This window comes from Sciurus vulgaris (assembly GCF_902686455.1).
Source record: "Sciurus vulgaris genome assembly, chromosome: 8".
Classification (NCBI taxonomy): domain Eukaryota; kingdom Metazoa; phylum Chordata; class Mammalia; order Rodentia; family Sciuridae; genus Sciurus; species Sciurus vulgaris.
The window spans coordinates 122,014,708-122,033,037 of record NC_136468.1 but is presented as its reverse complement, the minus strand read 5'-3'; the positions used below and the strand labels follow the sequence as shown (position 1 = coordinate 122,033,037).

Below are 18,330 nucleotides of genomic sequence, written 5' to 3'. Positions count from 1 at the left end.
CCCTTCCACCCAAAGTCACTGGGTAAAGTAGAACAAATAAACCAAACTCTTAAAAATGTCTTAACCAAACTTTCTTTAGAACTTCACCTTGACTGGGTTAAACTCTTGACTCTTGCTCTTCTGCGTCTTTGCTTACTCCCAAAGAAACCTGCCAATATATCCCCTTTTGAGCTGTGTATGGTTGCCCCATCCTTCCCCCTGGGATAGTGCCCCTTCCTTCCCCTCTTCTTTCTCATATATCTATTCCTCTCCTAAACCACATTCGGGAATTCCTATGGAATTACTCCGACTCCTCCCTGCCTTGCCACTTGTCTGGTACTCTGGCTCAATCTCTTCAAATAGAAGACCAAGTTCTTATCACTCCTCAGGAGGCTACAGCTCCTCTATCTCCCAAATGGCAGGGAGCCCATACAGTGATCCTGGCTATGCCAACTACTGTCAAGGTGCGAGGCTTACCAGGATGGCTATACATTTCTTGGGTTAAGCTCTACTCTCAATCCACAAACTCCTTTCCAGCTTCTAACCCTCAAACTTCTTCCATCCAGTACTCAGCCACCCCAATAGGACCCCTCCACCTCAGGCTGAAGGCCATCAAGCTCTCCACCCCTCTTCCCATTCCGGAGACCAAGGTCCAGAACACGGAGACACCAGACAACCACACTCAGCCATGAGGACTGGACTGCCAACTACATTCTTGCCTTCCCACCATTTGCCCTGTCTGCCATTTTCATAACTATTGAAGTTTTCCTCAATAGATCTGTCCAGGTGCCAGCCATTTCCTCCCTCCCAGATTACCCAAAGGACTGCTGGAACACTGACTTCTACTGTCCCCAGGGATGTTTTACTCATTTTATATATGTTCACAGTCGATGCTCAGAGGATCCACTCTTAACACAGATAGTTGCCACCACAAACCACATACTCAATTTAACTAACCCTCTTATGGCACAGGGATGTTGGATGTGCATGAGAGCAGGGTTCTCTCATCTCCTGGCTAGCACCCTAGACTTTAATAACTCTTCAGCTTTCAACAACATCCCTTCAGAGCAGGTGGATATCACCCCAAAATTATCAGGAGTGACTCTCTTCCAATTTGCTTCCAGGTGCATATCTTCCAATGGAAGCCACCTGTGGGTTCACTAGAAAAAGGGAAGGGCTCACAGGAAGAGAGCTATTTCTATGTCAACCAATCAGGTGTTTAGGGACAAGATCAAACAGCTGCAGGAGGACTTGGAGAAGAGAAGGAACAAACTTACCTGAGGATCCTCATGGCCCTTTTTGGGCCAATTACAGCAACTTATTCTCCCATTTATGTCCCCCACTCTTTATAATTACCATCATATTGGCTTTTGCCCCCCTGTGCATTGAAGTTTGCACAAAATCAGATTCAAAAAATTTCTTATCATACTATTAATCATCTTGTATTACAGGACTATCAGGACCTCATAAAGAAGAATTGAAACCTGGATACAAGTGCACTCCCAAGGGGAACTATCCCCAACCTCTGCCGACTGCAATGACATCTCCCTCCCCTGAATCAGCTCTATGCCCATACCCAGCAGAAGTAGTTACTGAAGATGGATCTTCGTCCATATGCCCAAAAGGGATCTTCTCAAAAAACAAAAACAGGGGAACAAAGGGACAATGAGTTAACAAGGCTGCAACAATTTCTCCCCTGCCATTTTGCTGCGGCCATTATTCTGCCCTCCCCATTCCCCCCACACCATTTTACAACCTGGGTTGTTAGCCTGTGGACTTCCTCATCAGTCATTGGTCAGATTTTTAGTAGCCCACAACTTTCCACTACTTAAGAATCGCTCCCCTACCATTTCCACACCCCCTTGTCCTTAAGGGCAGACACTCTGCTCATCTGCTTAGTAAAATCTCTTGTGTGAGTTCCCACATCTGGAGTGGTTTTCTGGGTGCTTTTAATTTCTATTTATTTGTTTGTTGCTTTTGCAGCGCTGGGTGTAAGCTCATGCCTCACAAACGATGGAGGCAGGAAACAGGAAGCAAACCTTGGATCAGCAAGATTTTCTTTATTCTGCAATGAGGTCCATCAATCAGCCATGGGAGGGCCCATTTTCCAGGCATGGAGCCAGCCCCCCAAGTTACATAAGGAGTCTGGATTTTATAGTTTCATTGGAGACTGCAGACATGCAGTTTGGATAGTCAGGGGCTAGTTGTACAGGTTAAAACTTTAACTTTGAATAAATATCTGCCTCAAAAAAACAACAAATAACAAAAAACAAAAAACTTTAACTTAGGAGGGTACTTGTAAAAGTTGAAACTCATTATTATCTGGGGAGATAGGAGTCCAGATCCTGAAGGATGAGAATTCAAATCTTGCCCATTGTTTTGCTTTCTCTGGGATCCAGAGTTTCAATATTTGCTGTGCCTCCATTTAGGCTAATTTGCAATGGGGAAATGTCAAAGTCCAGGGCCCAGCACTTAGAGATGCCCCTTTCCTTTAGGTCCCATGTATTAGGAAAAGATTTGCTTGGAAGTTAATCCTTGGTTGGTTTCCCCTCCCTCCTCCTGAGCTGCACCTCTCTCCATTTTTCTTTAGGGGTTATCTTGTAGGAATGCTATTTTCCATAACCCTGCACTGGGGATCAAACCCAAAGCCTCACTCATTCAAAGCTCTACCACTGAACTATATCCCCGGCCCAGGGATTCTTCTTCTTTTTTTTTTTTTTTTTTTTTTTTTGGAGACATGTTCTCACTACTCCTAGGCTGGTGTCAAACTTGCAGGTGCAAGTGATCCTCCTGCCTCAGACTCCTGAGTAGCTGGAACTACAGGGGTGTGCCAACACATTCAGCTCATATTTTAAGGTTTTTTTGACTTTTTTGTATATTTTATTTATTTATTTAGGTACCACGGATTCAACCCAAGGCACTTAACCACTGAACCACATCCCCAGCCTTTTTTAATCTTTTATTTTGAAGCAGGTTCTCACTAAGTCATTTAGGGTCTTGTTGAATTGCTGAGATTGGTTTCAAACTTGTGATCCTTCTTCCTTAGCCTCCTAAGCCACTGAAATTACAGTGGCACCTGGATTTATTTTTATTTTGAATTGACATAGTAATTGTACCTATTTATGGAGTACAATGTGACATTTCAATACACGTATACAATGCATAATGAACAGATCAGGGTAACTGGCATATCTATCACCTCAGACATTTATCACTTCTTTGTGTTGGGCTCAATTTATTCTTTTATGGCTTTTTGGCTTTATGGCATACCTGAAAAGGCATTTCGTACTCTAAGAAAGCAAATGAAATTGTTTTAACTTTTTCTTGTGATATTTATATGATTGTATTGTGGAAATCATGTTCAGCAAGAGACCAAGCACCACTTGGAAGGTTGGAGAATGCAGGTTTATTGCGTTGGCAGACCCAGATGAATTAGTTCTCTGAAATTCTTGGCCCTGAGTTGAGGTTACACAGGGATTTTATAGGAAATTTGAAGTAATTTTTAAACCAGTATAACACTGGTGGATTTTAATTCTTGGCCCATGTGACAAAGGACCATGAGCAGGAATTCTTGCAATAAATAATTTATCAAACCACAACAAAGGCAGAGGAACATCTGTAAGTGATATTGGGAAATGACCTTTATCACAGGCAGGAGTTTCTCAAGATAACTAAGTATAACTTATACTTATACCTAGCACATAAATGTTACAATTTGAACAAGTATTTAAATAGTGCTCTTACAGAGACCAATAACACTCTTACAAAGACCAAAGCTAAAAATAAATATTTCCCTCTTCAATATCATTTATTATTTAATTTGTTTATTTCTTTTGTGGTACTGGAAATTGAACCCTTGAGTATTCTGCAGGAGCAGGCATAGCCCTATTTATTTATTTATTTTCAGAAATTGAACCCAGGGCACTTAACCACAGGCCCATATCCCCAACCCTTTCAATATTTTATTTTTAGACAGGGTCTCACAAAATTGCTTTAGCTCTTACTAAATTTCTGAGACTGTCTTTGAGTTTGGGATCCATCTGCCTCAGTTTTCAGAGCTGCTGGGATTATAGGTATCTGCACTGCACCTGGCCTCCCAGCCCACTCCCCCTTTTTAACATAAAATTTAACATTTTTTATTTGGTGATAATCTCAAACTTTAAAAAATGACAAAAATTAAAACAGTATAAGAAATATCCAGGGGTAGAGACATACATAGCTCAGTGGTGGAGCCAGGAATGTACAGGGTTCTGGGTTTGATCCCCAGCACTACAAAAAGAAAAAGAACAAAGAAAAACTCCATACACTTTTTAGAACCAGATTCACATATGCATATCATTTATCATCATTTTTCACTTGTTGAATATTATTTCTTTTTTGCCCCACAGCTTCCCACATGCTAAGTAAGCACTCTGCCACTGAGTTATAGTCCCAGTCTTTTATATTTATTTAAATTTATTTATTTATTTTTATTTGGAAATTGAGCCCAGGGATGCTCTACCACTGAGCTACATCCACAGGGTCTCACTAAGCTGATGAGGCTGGCCTTGAACTTGAGATCTTCCTGCCTCAGCCTCCCAAATAGCTATACCACCACACACAACTTAATATCATTTCTTTTATCACCTATTCATATTATTTTTATCGGAATCGTATATGTATGAGAGTCAGTGTGATACCACCGTTCACCAGTGACGAGTTCTGCTCCTTCTAATGTTGAAGTTTGAACACTAGAGGAGCACGCCAAGGCAAGCATATTAAGCAGATTTTATTTAAAGGTAATAATACAGACTTCTCCCGGCAGGAAGAAGGGGGCCATGGCTAATGTTCTAAAGTCCCAAGAAGTGAGCGCACCCTACATCTTTTATAGGTTAAAGTCTCTTTTGTTCTCCAGTTCTCTCCCCCTTATCTCTCCTTCCTGCCTAGGTGACTAGGCCTGGTTTTGCATTATGTGAGAAACCATGGGCAGGGGGAGGGCCAAGGTGATTCAGGCAGATCAAGGCCCAGGGGGCATTAATTGGCAGCTCCATGCTTGCAGTCCTTAATAAAGGCAGGTAAATTTGGTAATCAGTGGGTTCTGGAGATCCTTGACATTCCATTCTTCCAGGAACAATCTCCAACTTCCAGAGGCAGATGGCTTCATGGCTTCATTTCTTCTATTTGACCCGATCCCCTATTTCCTATTTCTACACTAACTACCTGTCCTTAATTCCAGCTTCAAGTGTGTGTGTGTGTGTGTGTGTGTGTGTGTGCCTCCCAGCACTTTTTAATATTGTATTTTAGTTCTGTTCTACTGGGGATTAAACCCAGTAGCACTCTACCGCTGAGTTACATTCCTAACCCCTTTTTTTAGTTTTCTTATTTTCCACCAGGGTCTCCCTAAGTTGTTTAGCACTTTGTTGAATTATTGAGGTTGGCCTTGTATTTGCAATTCTCCTGCCTCAGCCTCCTGAGTTGCTGGGATTAGAGTGAAAGAATGGACATTTTTTAAGCTGTCTGTTTTATCTCAACTCCCTAAGGTCTCCCTCCCAGTAATGGGAACAAAGCCTTTAAAGCTGTTCCAGGAAACAGCCCCAAACAGAGAGTAAAAGAGAAAATTGAGCCAGATAGCCAGATAGTGCTCAAACAGTAGGATTACCAGAAACTATTGACCAGAATCTACACCCCGTTGTAAAACATTGTGAAACATATTGTATGTTATCAGCCAACTCAGACCCCCTTTGGAATTTCCCGGTTCCCCTTTTTTTCCCTTACATGTGCGACCCCTCCCGATGTGTGGTCTCTGCCTTTATAAACCTACAAGATTTTCTGCTAGGGACTAGACTCCTCCACTCCTGCGTGAGTCACGAGTTGGGTCCCAGCGCGCTGGAATAAACACCTCTTGTGGTTTGCATCAAGTGATGCCTCCTGCGGTTGATTGGAGTTGCCGTGGATCCATGGGACAGAGTTGGGGTTTCCTTTTGGGGGGCCTTACAGAGACAAGTGCCATGGTGCCTGGTTTCCTTATTCTTTATTGGTTCTGATTGCTCCTTTACTAACTTTCTTTTTTCTCTTCTTTCTTTCTTTCCTTTTTTTTTAGATAAGGTCTTACTGTGTTGCCCAGGCTAGCATTGAACTCATAATCCTCCTGCCTCAGCCTCCCTAAAGTACTAACTTCTTACATTAGATGCTTTATTTACTTTGACACAACTATTTAAAGCAACAAATTTTCCTCTGAGTCCTGCATTAACTGTATTCTGCAGGAGCTATTGCAGAATAACCCAGTCCTAGTGTAGGAGGCCCCAAGGTACCAAAGACCAAAGAAAGTAAGGCAAATAGATTTGGGATTGCACAGAGTACAATTTATTGGGGAATTTATTGACAGAAGCATGGTTCTGGGATCAGCAAGACCAGTTTGATCTCACAATTTGGGTCAGAGAGAGGGGTATATTTTGGGTTAGGATAAAAGTGACTTCATCCTGGTTTTATCTTAAGATATTATGGAAAAGCCAGGTACATCCTGGAGCCAGGATCTGATTGTAAAGCCCCACATTTGACTGTAATGGTTTTATCTATGTTTTTCTGAGAAACTATGCAGGAAAAATCCAGTCAGGGTTATTCAAGGATAATTGTAGTGGTTAAGACTCAGGAGAGCTATAGTCATGTCAAACTGTCTCCATATATTCCACTCCTGCTAATCAGCTCTTTCAACCACACATGCCCCCTCTCCCCCGCCCCTTGCCCTGAGGCTGTGAGGGGTTTTAACATCTCTTAGGTGGGAGCTGCAAGCCCATTTGTCCAGCTTGTAAGCAGAGTCCCCAAAAATGGTAGACACATGCATGAAAAGAGACAAAGAACAGTTATGCAAATGATAATAACCACCGACTCTTCCTACCAGAAACCCCAGGAATCAAACAGCAATTTAGCATATCTCCCATGGAAGGGATAGGAAATCAACTTGGCATTAATTTTGTTTTGGTAAAGTCCAGATACCAGGGGGAAAAGAAACAGCAAAAGACCACAACTTTTTATTTTATTTTATTCTTTATATACTGGGGATTGAATCCTACTGAGCTACACTCCTCAGCCCATTTTTTTAAATTGTGAGACAGGGTCTCACTAAGCTGCTCAGTTTAGTTTCAAACCTGTGGTCCTCCTGCCTTAGTCTACTGATTAGCTTGGATCAGAGGTGCGCCCTACTATGCTTGGTGAGACTACAGCTAAGGACAGAAAAATAAATGTCTTGTACAGATCTATAAAGAAAAATATGCACTATCCAATGAGACAAAATTAGTGGCATCATCTCTTCTCAACCACACTGAGCAGCAGCTGGAGGCTAGTGCAGTGGCACATGCCACACACATCAGCCAAGAGGATGGAGTCCTTAGTGATTCCTAAAATTGATGGCAAAATGGCATGCCAGTCTGAAAAGCCAACTCTAGCTTTCTGAAGTATTTCCTTTAGTACACTTAGGGGCTAAGCCATGATCACATGGTTCGGAGTCTAATAGGGTCAATGGGGACCTAGTCGGGTAAGCCATAGCTCCTCACACAATGACAAGAAATAACAGATTTATTCAAGGAGAATAAGTCTTTGAACCTCCACTGAACTGTCCCCTACCCTGGAGTTAATGCTTGTAGTGTACAAAGCAGCAGCGCTCTCTGTTCATGCATCAGCTCTGGAAGTATTGCATCTGGATGCATGGCTTAGACCTGGATTATCTTTGGGAGGACCAGAGTCTCCAGATGGCCTTAAGAAGAAAGTGTGCCATTCATGTGCTCATTTAAGTGTGTTGGCACTTCTCTAAGGACTTCGGTCCAGTGCCCAAGGTGGGTTTGCTTAATAGGGAGCATACCTGCTGCTTTAATAAGCCATTCCTTCTCTCCACCAACCGTGCGGCCTGAGTGCTGTATGGCAAATGAAAGTGCCATCATTTGTTTGGGCCCAATCCTGAGCAGCACGTCCTGAGAAATGGATGCCCCAGACACTGTCGGTCCACCATCAGATCATACTTACCTTTTCAGCACATTCTTTTTCTTTTTCTTTCTTTCCTTCCACCCCCACTAGTTCCAGGAACGGAGGTCGTAATGCCATCAGGACCATGATGTACAGGCTAATTGTGCCCCTGGTGCAAGTAGCCATTCTCACATGTGTTGCCACATTGAGGCTCCCCAGAAAGGTCTTCTTACTACAGACCATTGTGCCATTTAGCATTGTGCCACCCGCAGTGTAAGGCTTTGGTACAGTCCAAATAACCAGTGGCCATGGCACCTGAGTAACTACCAACCATACTGCCAGTAGCTCTGCTAGTTGGCTTCTCTCATTTTCTTCCGTCTCAAACCAGGTAGTGTCAGTGACAGGTCATGCTACATCAACAGTTCAGGTGCTTGGGTTCCCCCTGCTGGACCCATCTGTACATGAAGCATTTTCAGGTATGGGGCTGCCCATACTTCATAGGTACTGGGTAGTCTACCTGAGGCAATTAAGTGATTTTATATGTAACTGGGCCTGACACTGCCTGCATTCAAATCAGGAGTCAATACCCTGTTGGAAAAGAACTCTGCATTTTTGTAAATGTGCATGTCACTTACTTAGAGTAGGGTCTATCCTATGGTGGATTTGTCGCGAGTGGCAGAGAGGCGAGTGACTAGAATTTGGTTCCAAACAAATTGGCTTTATTTGATACACTCGGGATAACACAAACCTTAATCTTTCTAATATCACACATCAATCAAATCGAATGGCAAATAAACACACCTCAATCAAATAGTCCAAAGTCCTCTCTGCTTTGTCGGTTCCGACAACCCTGAATGTGACGTTATCTTAGTCGGAGAGCTGGTCTTGGAACTCCCTCCGGATGGTCTGGGAATCGAGGACCGGCAGGTCTCTGCTGATCGTGAAGCCGTCAGAGTAGCGGAGTTTCAGCAGTCTGGGCTGATGGATGGTTGATGGGGCTCGCGAACCTGGCTGACGTGGATTTGTCAGGCTGAGCGGAGGAGCTGTCTGAGAGGGGAGTTTATATACCCTTTTTCTTGGCTTGTTTCCAGTTCTGGTCCAGATGGTGTCTTATCTCCTTGGTGCAGCGCTCTCGTGACACTTAGGTCTTTTTTTTTTTTTTTGGTTTGCCATCCACTAGGGGCTTATCATATATTCGTTAGACATCCAAGTCTGCTCCTTTCAGGATTGAGGTGGGTAAAATAGACCATCCACTCAGTGCTTTCTTTTCTTTTCTTTTCTTTTTCGTATCAGGGACTGAACCCAGGGACACTTAATCACCAAGTTACATCCCCAGTCCTTTTCTATTTTGAGACATGGTCTCCATAAGTTGCTGATGCTGGCCTTGACCTTGGATCCTCTTGCCTCAGCCTCCACCCAGTGCTTTCTAAGTAGGTCAGTTTGCACCATGACTGGTAGAATCTTGGTCAGTGGCTTCACCTGACCCTATTAGGGTCTGGTACACTGCTAGAAACTGCTGTTTTCCTTTTTGTTGTTTGTTTTGTTTTGTTTTTGGTACTGAGGATTGAACCCAGGGGCGTTTAACCACTGAGCCACATCCCTAGCCCTTTTTATATTTTATTCAGAGAGAGGGTCTTGCTGAGTTGCTTAGAGCCTCTCTAAGTTGCTGAGACTGACTTTGAACTTGCAAATCTCCTGCCTCAGCCTCTGGAGCCACTGGGATTACAGGCATGCACCACCTGGCCCACCACTTTGCTTTTGTTTTTAGATTCCATTTCTCTATGTTGCCCAGTCTGGTCTTGAACTCCAGTGTTTACGTAGGTCCTCTTCTTCAGTCTCCCAATTAGCTGGGACAACTGACCCAGCAGGCATATCACTGTACCCACCCATTAGTCCATTTTCTATTGCCAATGATATAATACCACAGACTGGGTGAGTTATAAGAAAAGATATTTATTTGTCTCGCAGTTCTGGAGGTTCAAGGTAATTGGCCTTTTTGCTGGCAGAGTCCCAAAGTGGCACAAGGCATCACATGGTGAGAGTCAGGGAGCATGTGTCTCTGTGTATCTGTCCTCTCTCTCTCCCCGTCTCTCTCTCTCTCTCTCTCTCTCTCTCTCTCTCTCTCTCTCTCTCGCTCGCTCTCTCTCTCTCCCTCTCTCTCTTCTATGCTGCAGACTGAAGTTAGGGCCTCATACATGCTAGGCAAGTTACTCTACCACTGAGGTTTTACCTCCAGTCCTCCAATCTCCCTCTTCTTATAACGGAAACAAGATTCAATGATGGAGGTTCTATCCTAATAAATTTACCTAATACTATGATCATTTCCCAAAGGCCTCACCTCTAAATACCATACCAGAGCTGGGGCAGGAATTCATCACCTCACAAATGGTGACTGAGCTTCAGTGTGGGAGACAACCCTAGGGATGGTCAAGAGTACAGAGGGGGTACCCTGCACTGGTGAGTTAGGAAAGAGATCTGGGGTTGCACACCTAAAAGACTCCCCTCTCCATTCTAGACATGCAGGGGTGAAGTTATCATGTTCTGTGGGTGCCATTGGGAAGCACTGCTTAGAGGGACATGCAAGGCCTTCCCAGGACAGCTCTGGGCAGCCTCCTTGGACCCTGGGGCCAGGTGCAGGTCTGGTCTGGGAGCACAGAGTCAAGTTCCTACCATGCGATGGATGAGGGTTGTGCCCAGCAGCCTCCTTCTTTCTTGGTTTCCTTTGGCCCCCTGGCTTTGGAACAGAAGGATGCTACCAGCAGCTCTCAAGGGAGGCCACTTAGACCTAAAGCCAGTCACTACTCCCCATCCTTGCCCCTGACTATAAAGACTGGCCAGGAGAGGATCTTGTTAAGGCTGATGAAAATTGGGCCTGAGACTTTTATTTAAAAAAAGTTATCAGAACTCAGTGGAGTTACTTCTGTCAAACTCTAACAATAAATAAATACAGTGGGGTGGTGATGAAGGAGAGGATATTGCACATGTATGCCTGATAACAAGAACTGTCACAAAAGTCTGCCAGAACCACAACCTTGCACAAAGGCCACCGCAACCTTACAAAGAAATATTTCTATCCAACAACCGTCTGTTTGACCTTGGGCTGACACCACCCTCATTATTGACTCTTGTACCAAAGATGGTTATTTCAAAACAAGTTATGAAATCCTCCTCAGTTTGCCTTTAAAAACTCCCCATCACCAGGAATGATAGTAGAGTGAAACAGACATTATTACCTTGTGTACATGCATGACTGCATGAGCGATGTGATCTTGCAATATGTATAATCAGAAAAATGAGAGATTGCACTCTATCAAAATATATAAATGCATTCTACTGTTATGTACAACTAATTAGAACAAATAAAATTAAAAAAAAAAATAAACTCCCCCTCACCTTTACTTCCTTGAATATACCAAAGCATATTCCCTTCATAGTCTGCTTCTCCCAAATAAACTCGGTATCTCTGAAGAATCTCTCATTTTGTTATTTTAGGTTGATGGGTACAAGGGAAGAAGCTCTGTATTATGGTTTGAGTCTTAAATATCCCCCAAAAGCCATGTTTTGAAGACATAGGTGGAACAACTGGGAGGCAGTGGAAACTTTGGTAGGCAGATCCTAGTAGAAGAAATATAGTCATTTGTGTGGGGGTGGTGCCCTTGAAAGGGATATTAGGACCTTGGCCCCTTCCTTTCTCTCCTACCTCCTGGCTGCCACAAAGTGAGCAGCTGTTCTACCACGTGCTTCCATCACGATGTTCTACCTCACCAAAGGCCCAAAGGCAACATAGCCAGTTGTCCATGCACTGAAACCGCTGAAACCACCAGCCGAAATAAACCTTTCATCCTTATAAATTGAATATCTCAGGAATTTTGTCGCAGTGATGAAGAACTGACTAACACACTCTGTCGCCTGCTTTATGTGCCAAAGCCCCTGGGACAGTGGCTGGGGAGCCCATCTACAGTGAGGCCACCACATGAGGGTCTTGAGGGTATGGGGCATCCTCAGATCCTACCACATCTGAAGCAGTTCAGGGACTTTCCTCTTATATTCAAACCTGGGACCCCTGAACCAGACCTGCCTTTTTCTAAGGTCACCTCCTTACTCCCAAAGCCAGACCCTGACAGCAGATACCACCACCCCTACATTCACAGTGATAATGGCAGGACTGCCCCATGGTCATCTCAAACTAAGAATTTTTTGCCCCGAGGACTTTCTCCTAATATGTAAGACACCCCCACCTCTAGCCACCCAGTCAAGCCCAAATGAGGAATCTGTCCTATCTAAACCTCTCTCACATGTGTAGCCCCCAGATAAGGCCATGTCCTGATCCCCAGAACCAATGAATGATATTTATTTATTTATTTATTTATTTATTTATTTATTGCAGTACTGGGGATTGAGCCCGGGTGCTCTACCTCTGAGTTAAATTCCCAACTCTTTAAAAAAATTTTTTTTGAGTGGGGATCTGGGGGTTTAAACCCAGGGCAGATTTCCCACTGAGCTACAGCCCCAGCCCACCCACCCCCCTTTTTTTTTTTAATTTTGAGACATGGCCTCACAAAGTTGCTTAGAGCCTCACTAAACCTGCTGAGGCTAGCTTCAAACTTGTGATCCTTCTGTCTCAACCTCCTGAGTCACTGGGACTACAGGCACGTGCCACTGTGCCTAGCTTCTTTGAAAATTTTATTTTGAGACAGGGTTTTGCTAAGTTGCTCAGCCTGGCCTTGAACTTGGCAATCCTCCTGCCTCAGTCTCCTGGGTTACTGGGATTATAGGCATGTGCCACCACACCTGGCCCATGAATGATATCTTTTATGGCAAAAGTTATTTTGCAGATGGGATTAAATCAAGGATTTTTGAAGAGGGAGATTGTACGAGGAGGCCCTCTATCCCCACCACAGTCTTTATCTGCTTTCTGAGACTCATTCTCCACCAAGACCCATCCCCATCAGAGAGAGAGAGACATATACAGAGAAGGCCATGTGACCACAGAGGAAGAGATCGAAATGATGTGGCCACTAGGGAAAGGCAAGGAAATGCAAGAAACGGATTCTTCCCTTGAGTCTCTAGAAAGAATGCAAGTCTGCCCCAACACCTTGATTTTCAGTCCACTGAATTTATTCTCTTACAGGCTTCTATTGTATGTATGTATGTATTACAGTACTGGGAATCGAACTCAGAATGCTCTATCGCTGAGCCACTTCCCCAACCCCATTTTTAAAAAATTTTATTTATTTATTTACTTTTTGATAGGGGCTCTAGTTAAATTACCCAGGCTGGCCTTGAAATTATGATTCTCCTGCCTCTGCCTCTCAAAGTTGCTGGAATTACAGGCGTCATGCCACATGTGACTAGTTCAATCTATTGTTTTAAACCAGGAATTTGTGGTATTTTCTTACAGCCACAGTGAGAAACTAAAAACCACCTCTTCCCTGCTTGACTGAACTCTAGTGGGGTATGAGAGGAAAAGGTGGTATAGCATGTTCCTTGGCCCTGACAAGTACAGGCGCACCCCTTCAACTGTCTGAATGTTTGTGTCCTCCCCAAAATTCATATGTTGAAACTTGATCACCAGTGTGAAGGTATTAGAAGATGGGACCTTCAGAAGTGATCATGTCATGAGGGTGGAAACCTCACAAATGGGATTACGGTCAGCCCTCTGTGCCCAGGGATTCTGCATCTGCAGATTCAAACAACTATGGATTCAACTAACCACAGACCAAAAATATTCACAAAGGGGTGGGGACATGTAACTCAATGGTAGATCACTTGCCTAGCACAGACAGACAAAGGCCCTGTTTTTGAGTCTTAGCATTGAAAAATATTTTTTTCCAGGAAAAAAAATACGTACGTATGTACAGACTTTTTCTTTTTCATTATTCCCTAAACAATACAGTATAGCAACTACTTACATAGCATTGACACTGCATTAGGTTGGTCGTTGTTGTTTTGAAGTACTAGGGATTAAACCCAGGGCCTCACACAGGCTAAGAACACATTCTGCCACTGAGCTGCACCCCAGCACTTCCCACTTCTGCCTTGTTCACTAAATTGCGTAGACTGACCTTGAATTTGTGATCTTCTTGCCTCAGCCTCCTGAGTGGTGGGATTATAGGTGTGCACTGCTTCACCCAACTTGTTATTAGGTATTATAAGTAATCTGGAGATGATTTAGAGTGTTTGGGAGAATGTACATAGGTTATGTGCAAATACTATGCCATTTTATATAAGGGACTTAAGGAGTCATGGATTTTGGTAGCCTTGGAAGGACGGGGAACCAGTCCTCCACAGATAATGAGGGATGACTCCAGTGCCTTATAAAAGAGAGCTATCTAGCCTCTTCTAACATGTAAGGAAACAACTAGAAGGTGCCATCTTTGAGGAAGTGGGCCTTCACCAGACAACAAACCTGCTGGAACCTTCAGCTCAGACTTTCCAGCCTCCAGAAACATGAGTGATAAGTTCTGTAAAATACCAGAAGCCACCCACTTTATAGTATTTTTATCATAGTAACCTGAATGGATTAAAACCAACCGCAGAAGCACTTTTGGAGTGACAAACACCCAATGCTGTCAGGAACCACTGTTGTGCAAGACACCCAGGTCCATCTAGGGTGGCCCTCAGGGCAGGCAGCCCGCCCTTGCAACAGGCAAAGTCACTCACAGCAGTTGGGAGGTTCACTGGTTTTGCAAAACCAGGGGTGACATGGCACTGTCCCAAGTTTGAGTTGTCACATCTTGGTGTATGTGGTGGTGGGTGCTATTGTATCAGGAAGACAGAGGCTAGGGATGCTGCTCTTCCCAACACAAAGAATCATTTTATCCCAAATGTCAGTGTTGCCAAGGATGAGGGAAATTGGTGTTAAGAACATGGAGTACTGGGGATACCACGGGTCTCGGGTCTTGCTTTGTCCATCATTTTCCTGACATGGAGGACACAAGATTCAGGGCTCTTTAGGAGTTTGGTAGAGCAGGGGCTCCAGGTCAGGTCCTTGCCTTCCCACCACAGGTAGGACTGGGACTAGCCACACAGCTGAGTGCCCCAAAATGCTGTGACTGGAGCAGAGTATATGTGGGGGGTGCTTGCCTCTGTCCAGAGGTGGCCTGGGTGAGGTCCAGCCTGTCTGAGACTCAGTTCCCCACCTCTGTAGTGGTACATTGTAGAGGACCATAGAAGCTTGCTGTGTGCATGTGCCCCACTGGGTGTTATCTGAGGGTCCCCTCCCCTGCTCAGAATCACTGAATAGGGCTACATCTGGCTCCTCTTTAATCTTGGACTGTTGGATACACAGATTGAGAAGGTGGGCAAGAGGCCAAGGGAATGCTGCAGAAGCCAAGGCAGGGCCACCAGGGGCCATGGGGGAGGGGTCAGGCACAAGGGTCAGCCCCCACAGTCATCCATCTGCAAGGCCAGTTCCTGCCTCTTTTAGTTCCAGGTTGACCCTCCTGCCAGGGGTCTAGATCCTGCCAAAATGCTTTCTCCCATGAACTTCTCCAGCGAAGGCACAAGTCTTATGGTGGGGCCAAATCCTGGCTCTGAGCTGAGCTGTCTCCTTAGTAGCCTGCAGCCTCTCCACTTTTCCTCCAGTCAGATACAGCATACACGCAGGTGTCCTCCTGGGACACAGCCTGGACCACATTCAGGAAAAACATCTTCTGGGTCTGGTTCTGGCCACGGTCTTGTAGCCCTTTCTGTACCTCCTAGAGACGAGAGAAGATGTTCACAGGGGAGTGGGGTTCAGCCCACCTCCAGAAGGGAGGGACTCTGGACAGGAAATAGGAAAACAGAGCAAAAAAGGGGAGGGTAGTGGATGGGGTGGGTGCTGGTCACAGCCTGAAGAGATCAAGACTGAGTTAAAGAGGCAGATCTGTCTCTGGGGACTGTGCAGTGGGACATCTCTCTAGCCAAATGGACATTGAGTGCATTTTGGTCCTGGGCATGAAGATACCAGGGCCTCAGAGTGCAAACCTGAGGAGTTCTGGAGGTTTTGTGGTTTTTTGGTGGGGGGTACCAGGAATTGAACTCAGGTGCACTCCACCACTGAGTCACATTCGCAGCCCAATTTTGTATTTTATTTAGGGGACAGGGTCTCACTAAGTTGCTTAGAACCTCGCTTTTGCTGAGGTTGGCTTTGAACTTGCAATCCTCCTGCCTCTACCTCCTGAGCCACTAGGATTATGGGTGTGTGCTTCCACACCCAGCTGTTCTGGAGATTTTTGATGGAGGAGGTAGCTTCTAAGGACTTAGGCTGAGAAGTCCCCAATTTTGAGGTTCTTGAAAGTAAAGCCTACAAAGCACTTCATACATGAGGAAATTCCCTACTTAAGATCTTTCTCTCTGCCTTAGGGTCTCTGTGCCCAGGGATCCCTGGGCACATTGAGGAAGACAGTGTCATGTGCCTGCTAACTTGAGCACTGTTATACCATATAGCACCTACAATCTCAAAACACAGATGAGAAGAACCTAGACCTTAGACACCCAGAAATGTGGTAGTCAAATTCTTCTGATCTTAAACTCATAAGTTTAGGGTCCATGGTTGGAGGATTCAGCTAGGAGAAGAACCGGAAGCTCCAGATCCAATCTACTCTGGCCACTCATGAATCCAAATACACTAGTGCCCCAAGGTAAAAACACGAGTGATCTAGGAGTGGGAGATACTCAGGCCGTGGGCCTTAGTAGCTCAGCTTCAAGACACTGAATCTGTGGACTTTCAAGCTGTTAGAGATCAAAATAGGCCCTTAACCCTGAGGTGCTCATTTCTAAGATACTAAGTACTTTACCTTAAAGTAGCACCTACCCACATTTATCAGTCCATAAAGGGGCAACAATCCTAGACGTGTACCTCTTTGGCCCCATGTTTCCAGGTACCATTTTGGGTTAATAGGCTAAGAACCTTGCCCATAAGAGCCCAAGATTCCAGAGATATCCAGGTACAGAGATGTCTCTGCAGTTCTCAGAACAAGGACTTCCAATGTGAGGTCACTGGATGATGCGCTACCTGAGCCACTGGCAGAGAAGGGTCTTTGGGGACCTGAACTCTTAGTTTTAAGTTTCTCTGTGCTGACATATGAATCGCCCAATGTCCTTTGACTTGTAGGCCAAGATCCTCACTGCTGAAGCCAAAGCTAGATTTTCAGTCCATAGAGGCCCCATTTCTCAGAATCTAGTGGCCAAACTCCAAGAACCTCTTTGCCTTTTCCTTGGGCTCTGGCTGTGAAAGTCCTTGGACACTCACAATCTCCAATTTAGGGTTTAGAATTTTCTCCATGGAAAATCCTAGATCTACATGTCTGACACTCTGACTTCCCAGGGGAGTTGACGATCTTGGCTTCATGGGTCACTGAATTCCATTAATCCCAGTTCCCAGTCTCCAAGGTTTGCAGAGAGCCTGAGAATTGATGTTCACCAAGGAAGGACCTTCAGTCAAGGTCAAAGAGGAAGAACTTAAGGGGGTGTGCCCTGGCTGCTGGATCTTCCAGACTTAAGTTCTCTAGACCCTGATGCTCCAAAAGAGTAATCAAGGTCACTGGGAGGAAACTACACAGGGAGGGGAAGCCTCAAACTCCAAGAGTCTCAACCCAATAGGTTGAGGTCCTTAATCTCATGGTCTGAACACCAAGATTCTCTGACACTACAGATGCTCCTCCACTTACAGTGGGGTTAAATTCATTGCAAATTGAAACTATCCCAAGTGGAAAATGCATTTAATACACCTAACCTAACAGACATCATAACTTAGCTTAGCAAGCCTTAAGGTGCTCAGAACACTTACTTTAGCCCACAGTTGGGCTAAATCATCTAGCACAAAGCCTATTTTATCATAAAGTGTCGATTATGTTGTATAATTTATTGCATACTAGATTGAAAGTGAAAAATATAAAGGTTTTATGGGTACTCACCACTAATGTACAATTAGTGCACCCTGAAGTATGATTTCTACTAAATGCATATGACATTTGAACAATTGGAAAGTTGAAAAATCCTTAACACAAACCATCATGAATGGAGGACCTTCTGTATGTACCCACCTTGAACTAAAGGCCCCAGTATACAGTCCTCAGGATTCTAATGACCCTGGAAGACAGTTTTGAGACAGAGAGGCTGCTTTGAGAACCTCAGAGGTCAGTCAGTTGAACTGACCCTAGACCTAAATTTTGCAACCTCAAAAAGTGCTAGCTTTTAAATGGGCATCCACCAGCCCTGAGATGCTCCAAGGAAGCTGACTGTCCATCTGGGGAGGGAAGGGATCGCCAGCCTAGAGAATTCAGCCCCTGGACTTGTACCATGTGCTTTGCTGGAGGAATCAAAAAAAAAAAAAAAAAGTTTATAAGAACTAACACCAACATGATCCCCAGTGACCTGGAAAAAAATCACTCTGTAGATTCCCAGAGAAAAAATAACTTCTTCTTATGAATA

The 18,330-nt window shown here is 44.4% G+C and overlaps 1 protein-coding gene and 1 long non-coding RNA gene across 5 annotated transcripts in view; both read right to left on the bottom strand.

Moving 5' to 3' along the window:
* Nucleotides 1-9,901: 9,901 nt before the first annotated feature.
* Nucleotides 9,902-11,556, bottom strand: LOC306667608. Its single transcript, XR_013765620.1, has 2 exons — nt 10,091-11,556; nt 9,902-10,060 (listed from the first exon to the last, which is right to left on the bottom strand). It is a non-coding gene; the product is annotated as an uncharacterized lncRNA (long non-coding RNA).
* Nucleotides 11,557-15,163: 3,607 nt separating this feature from the next.
* The window catches only part of GGT5 (gamma-glutamyltransferase 5), a 33,962-nt gene continuing 30,795 nt past the window's right edge, over nt 15,164-18,330 (bottom strand). For 3 of the 4 annotated variants that reach the window (XM_079150341.1, XM_079150344.1, XM_079150343.1), the window contains one exon: nt 15,164-15,614. In XM_079150341.1, coding sequence (XP_079006467.1) covers nt 15,468-15,614 — 147 coding nt within the window. In that variant the 3' untranslated portion in view covers nt 15,164-15,467. Of the gene's footprint in view, nt 15,615-17,964; nt 17,989-18,330 lie in introns of those variants that run through there. The other variant, XM_079150342.1, reaches the window with a different exon arrangement.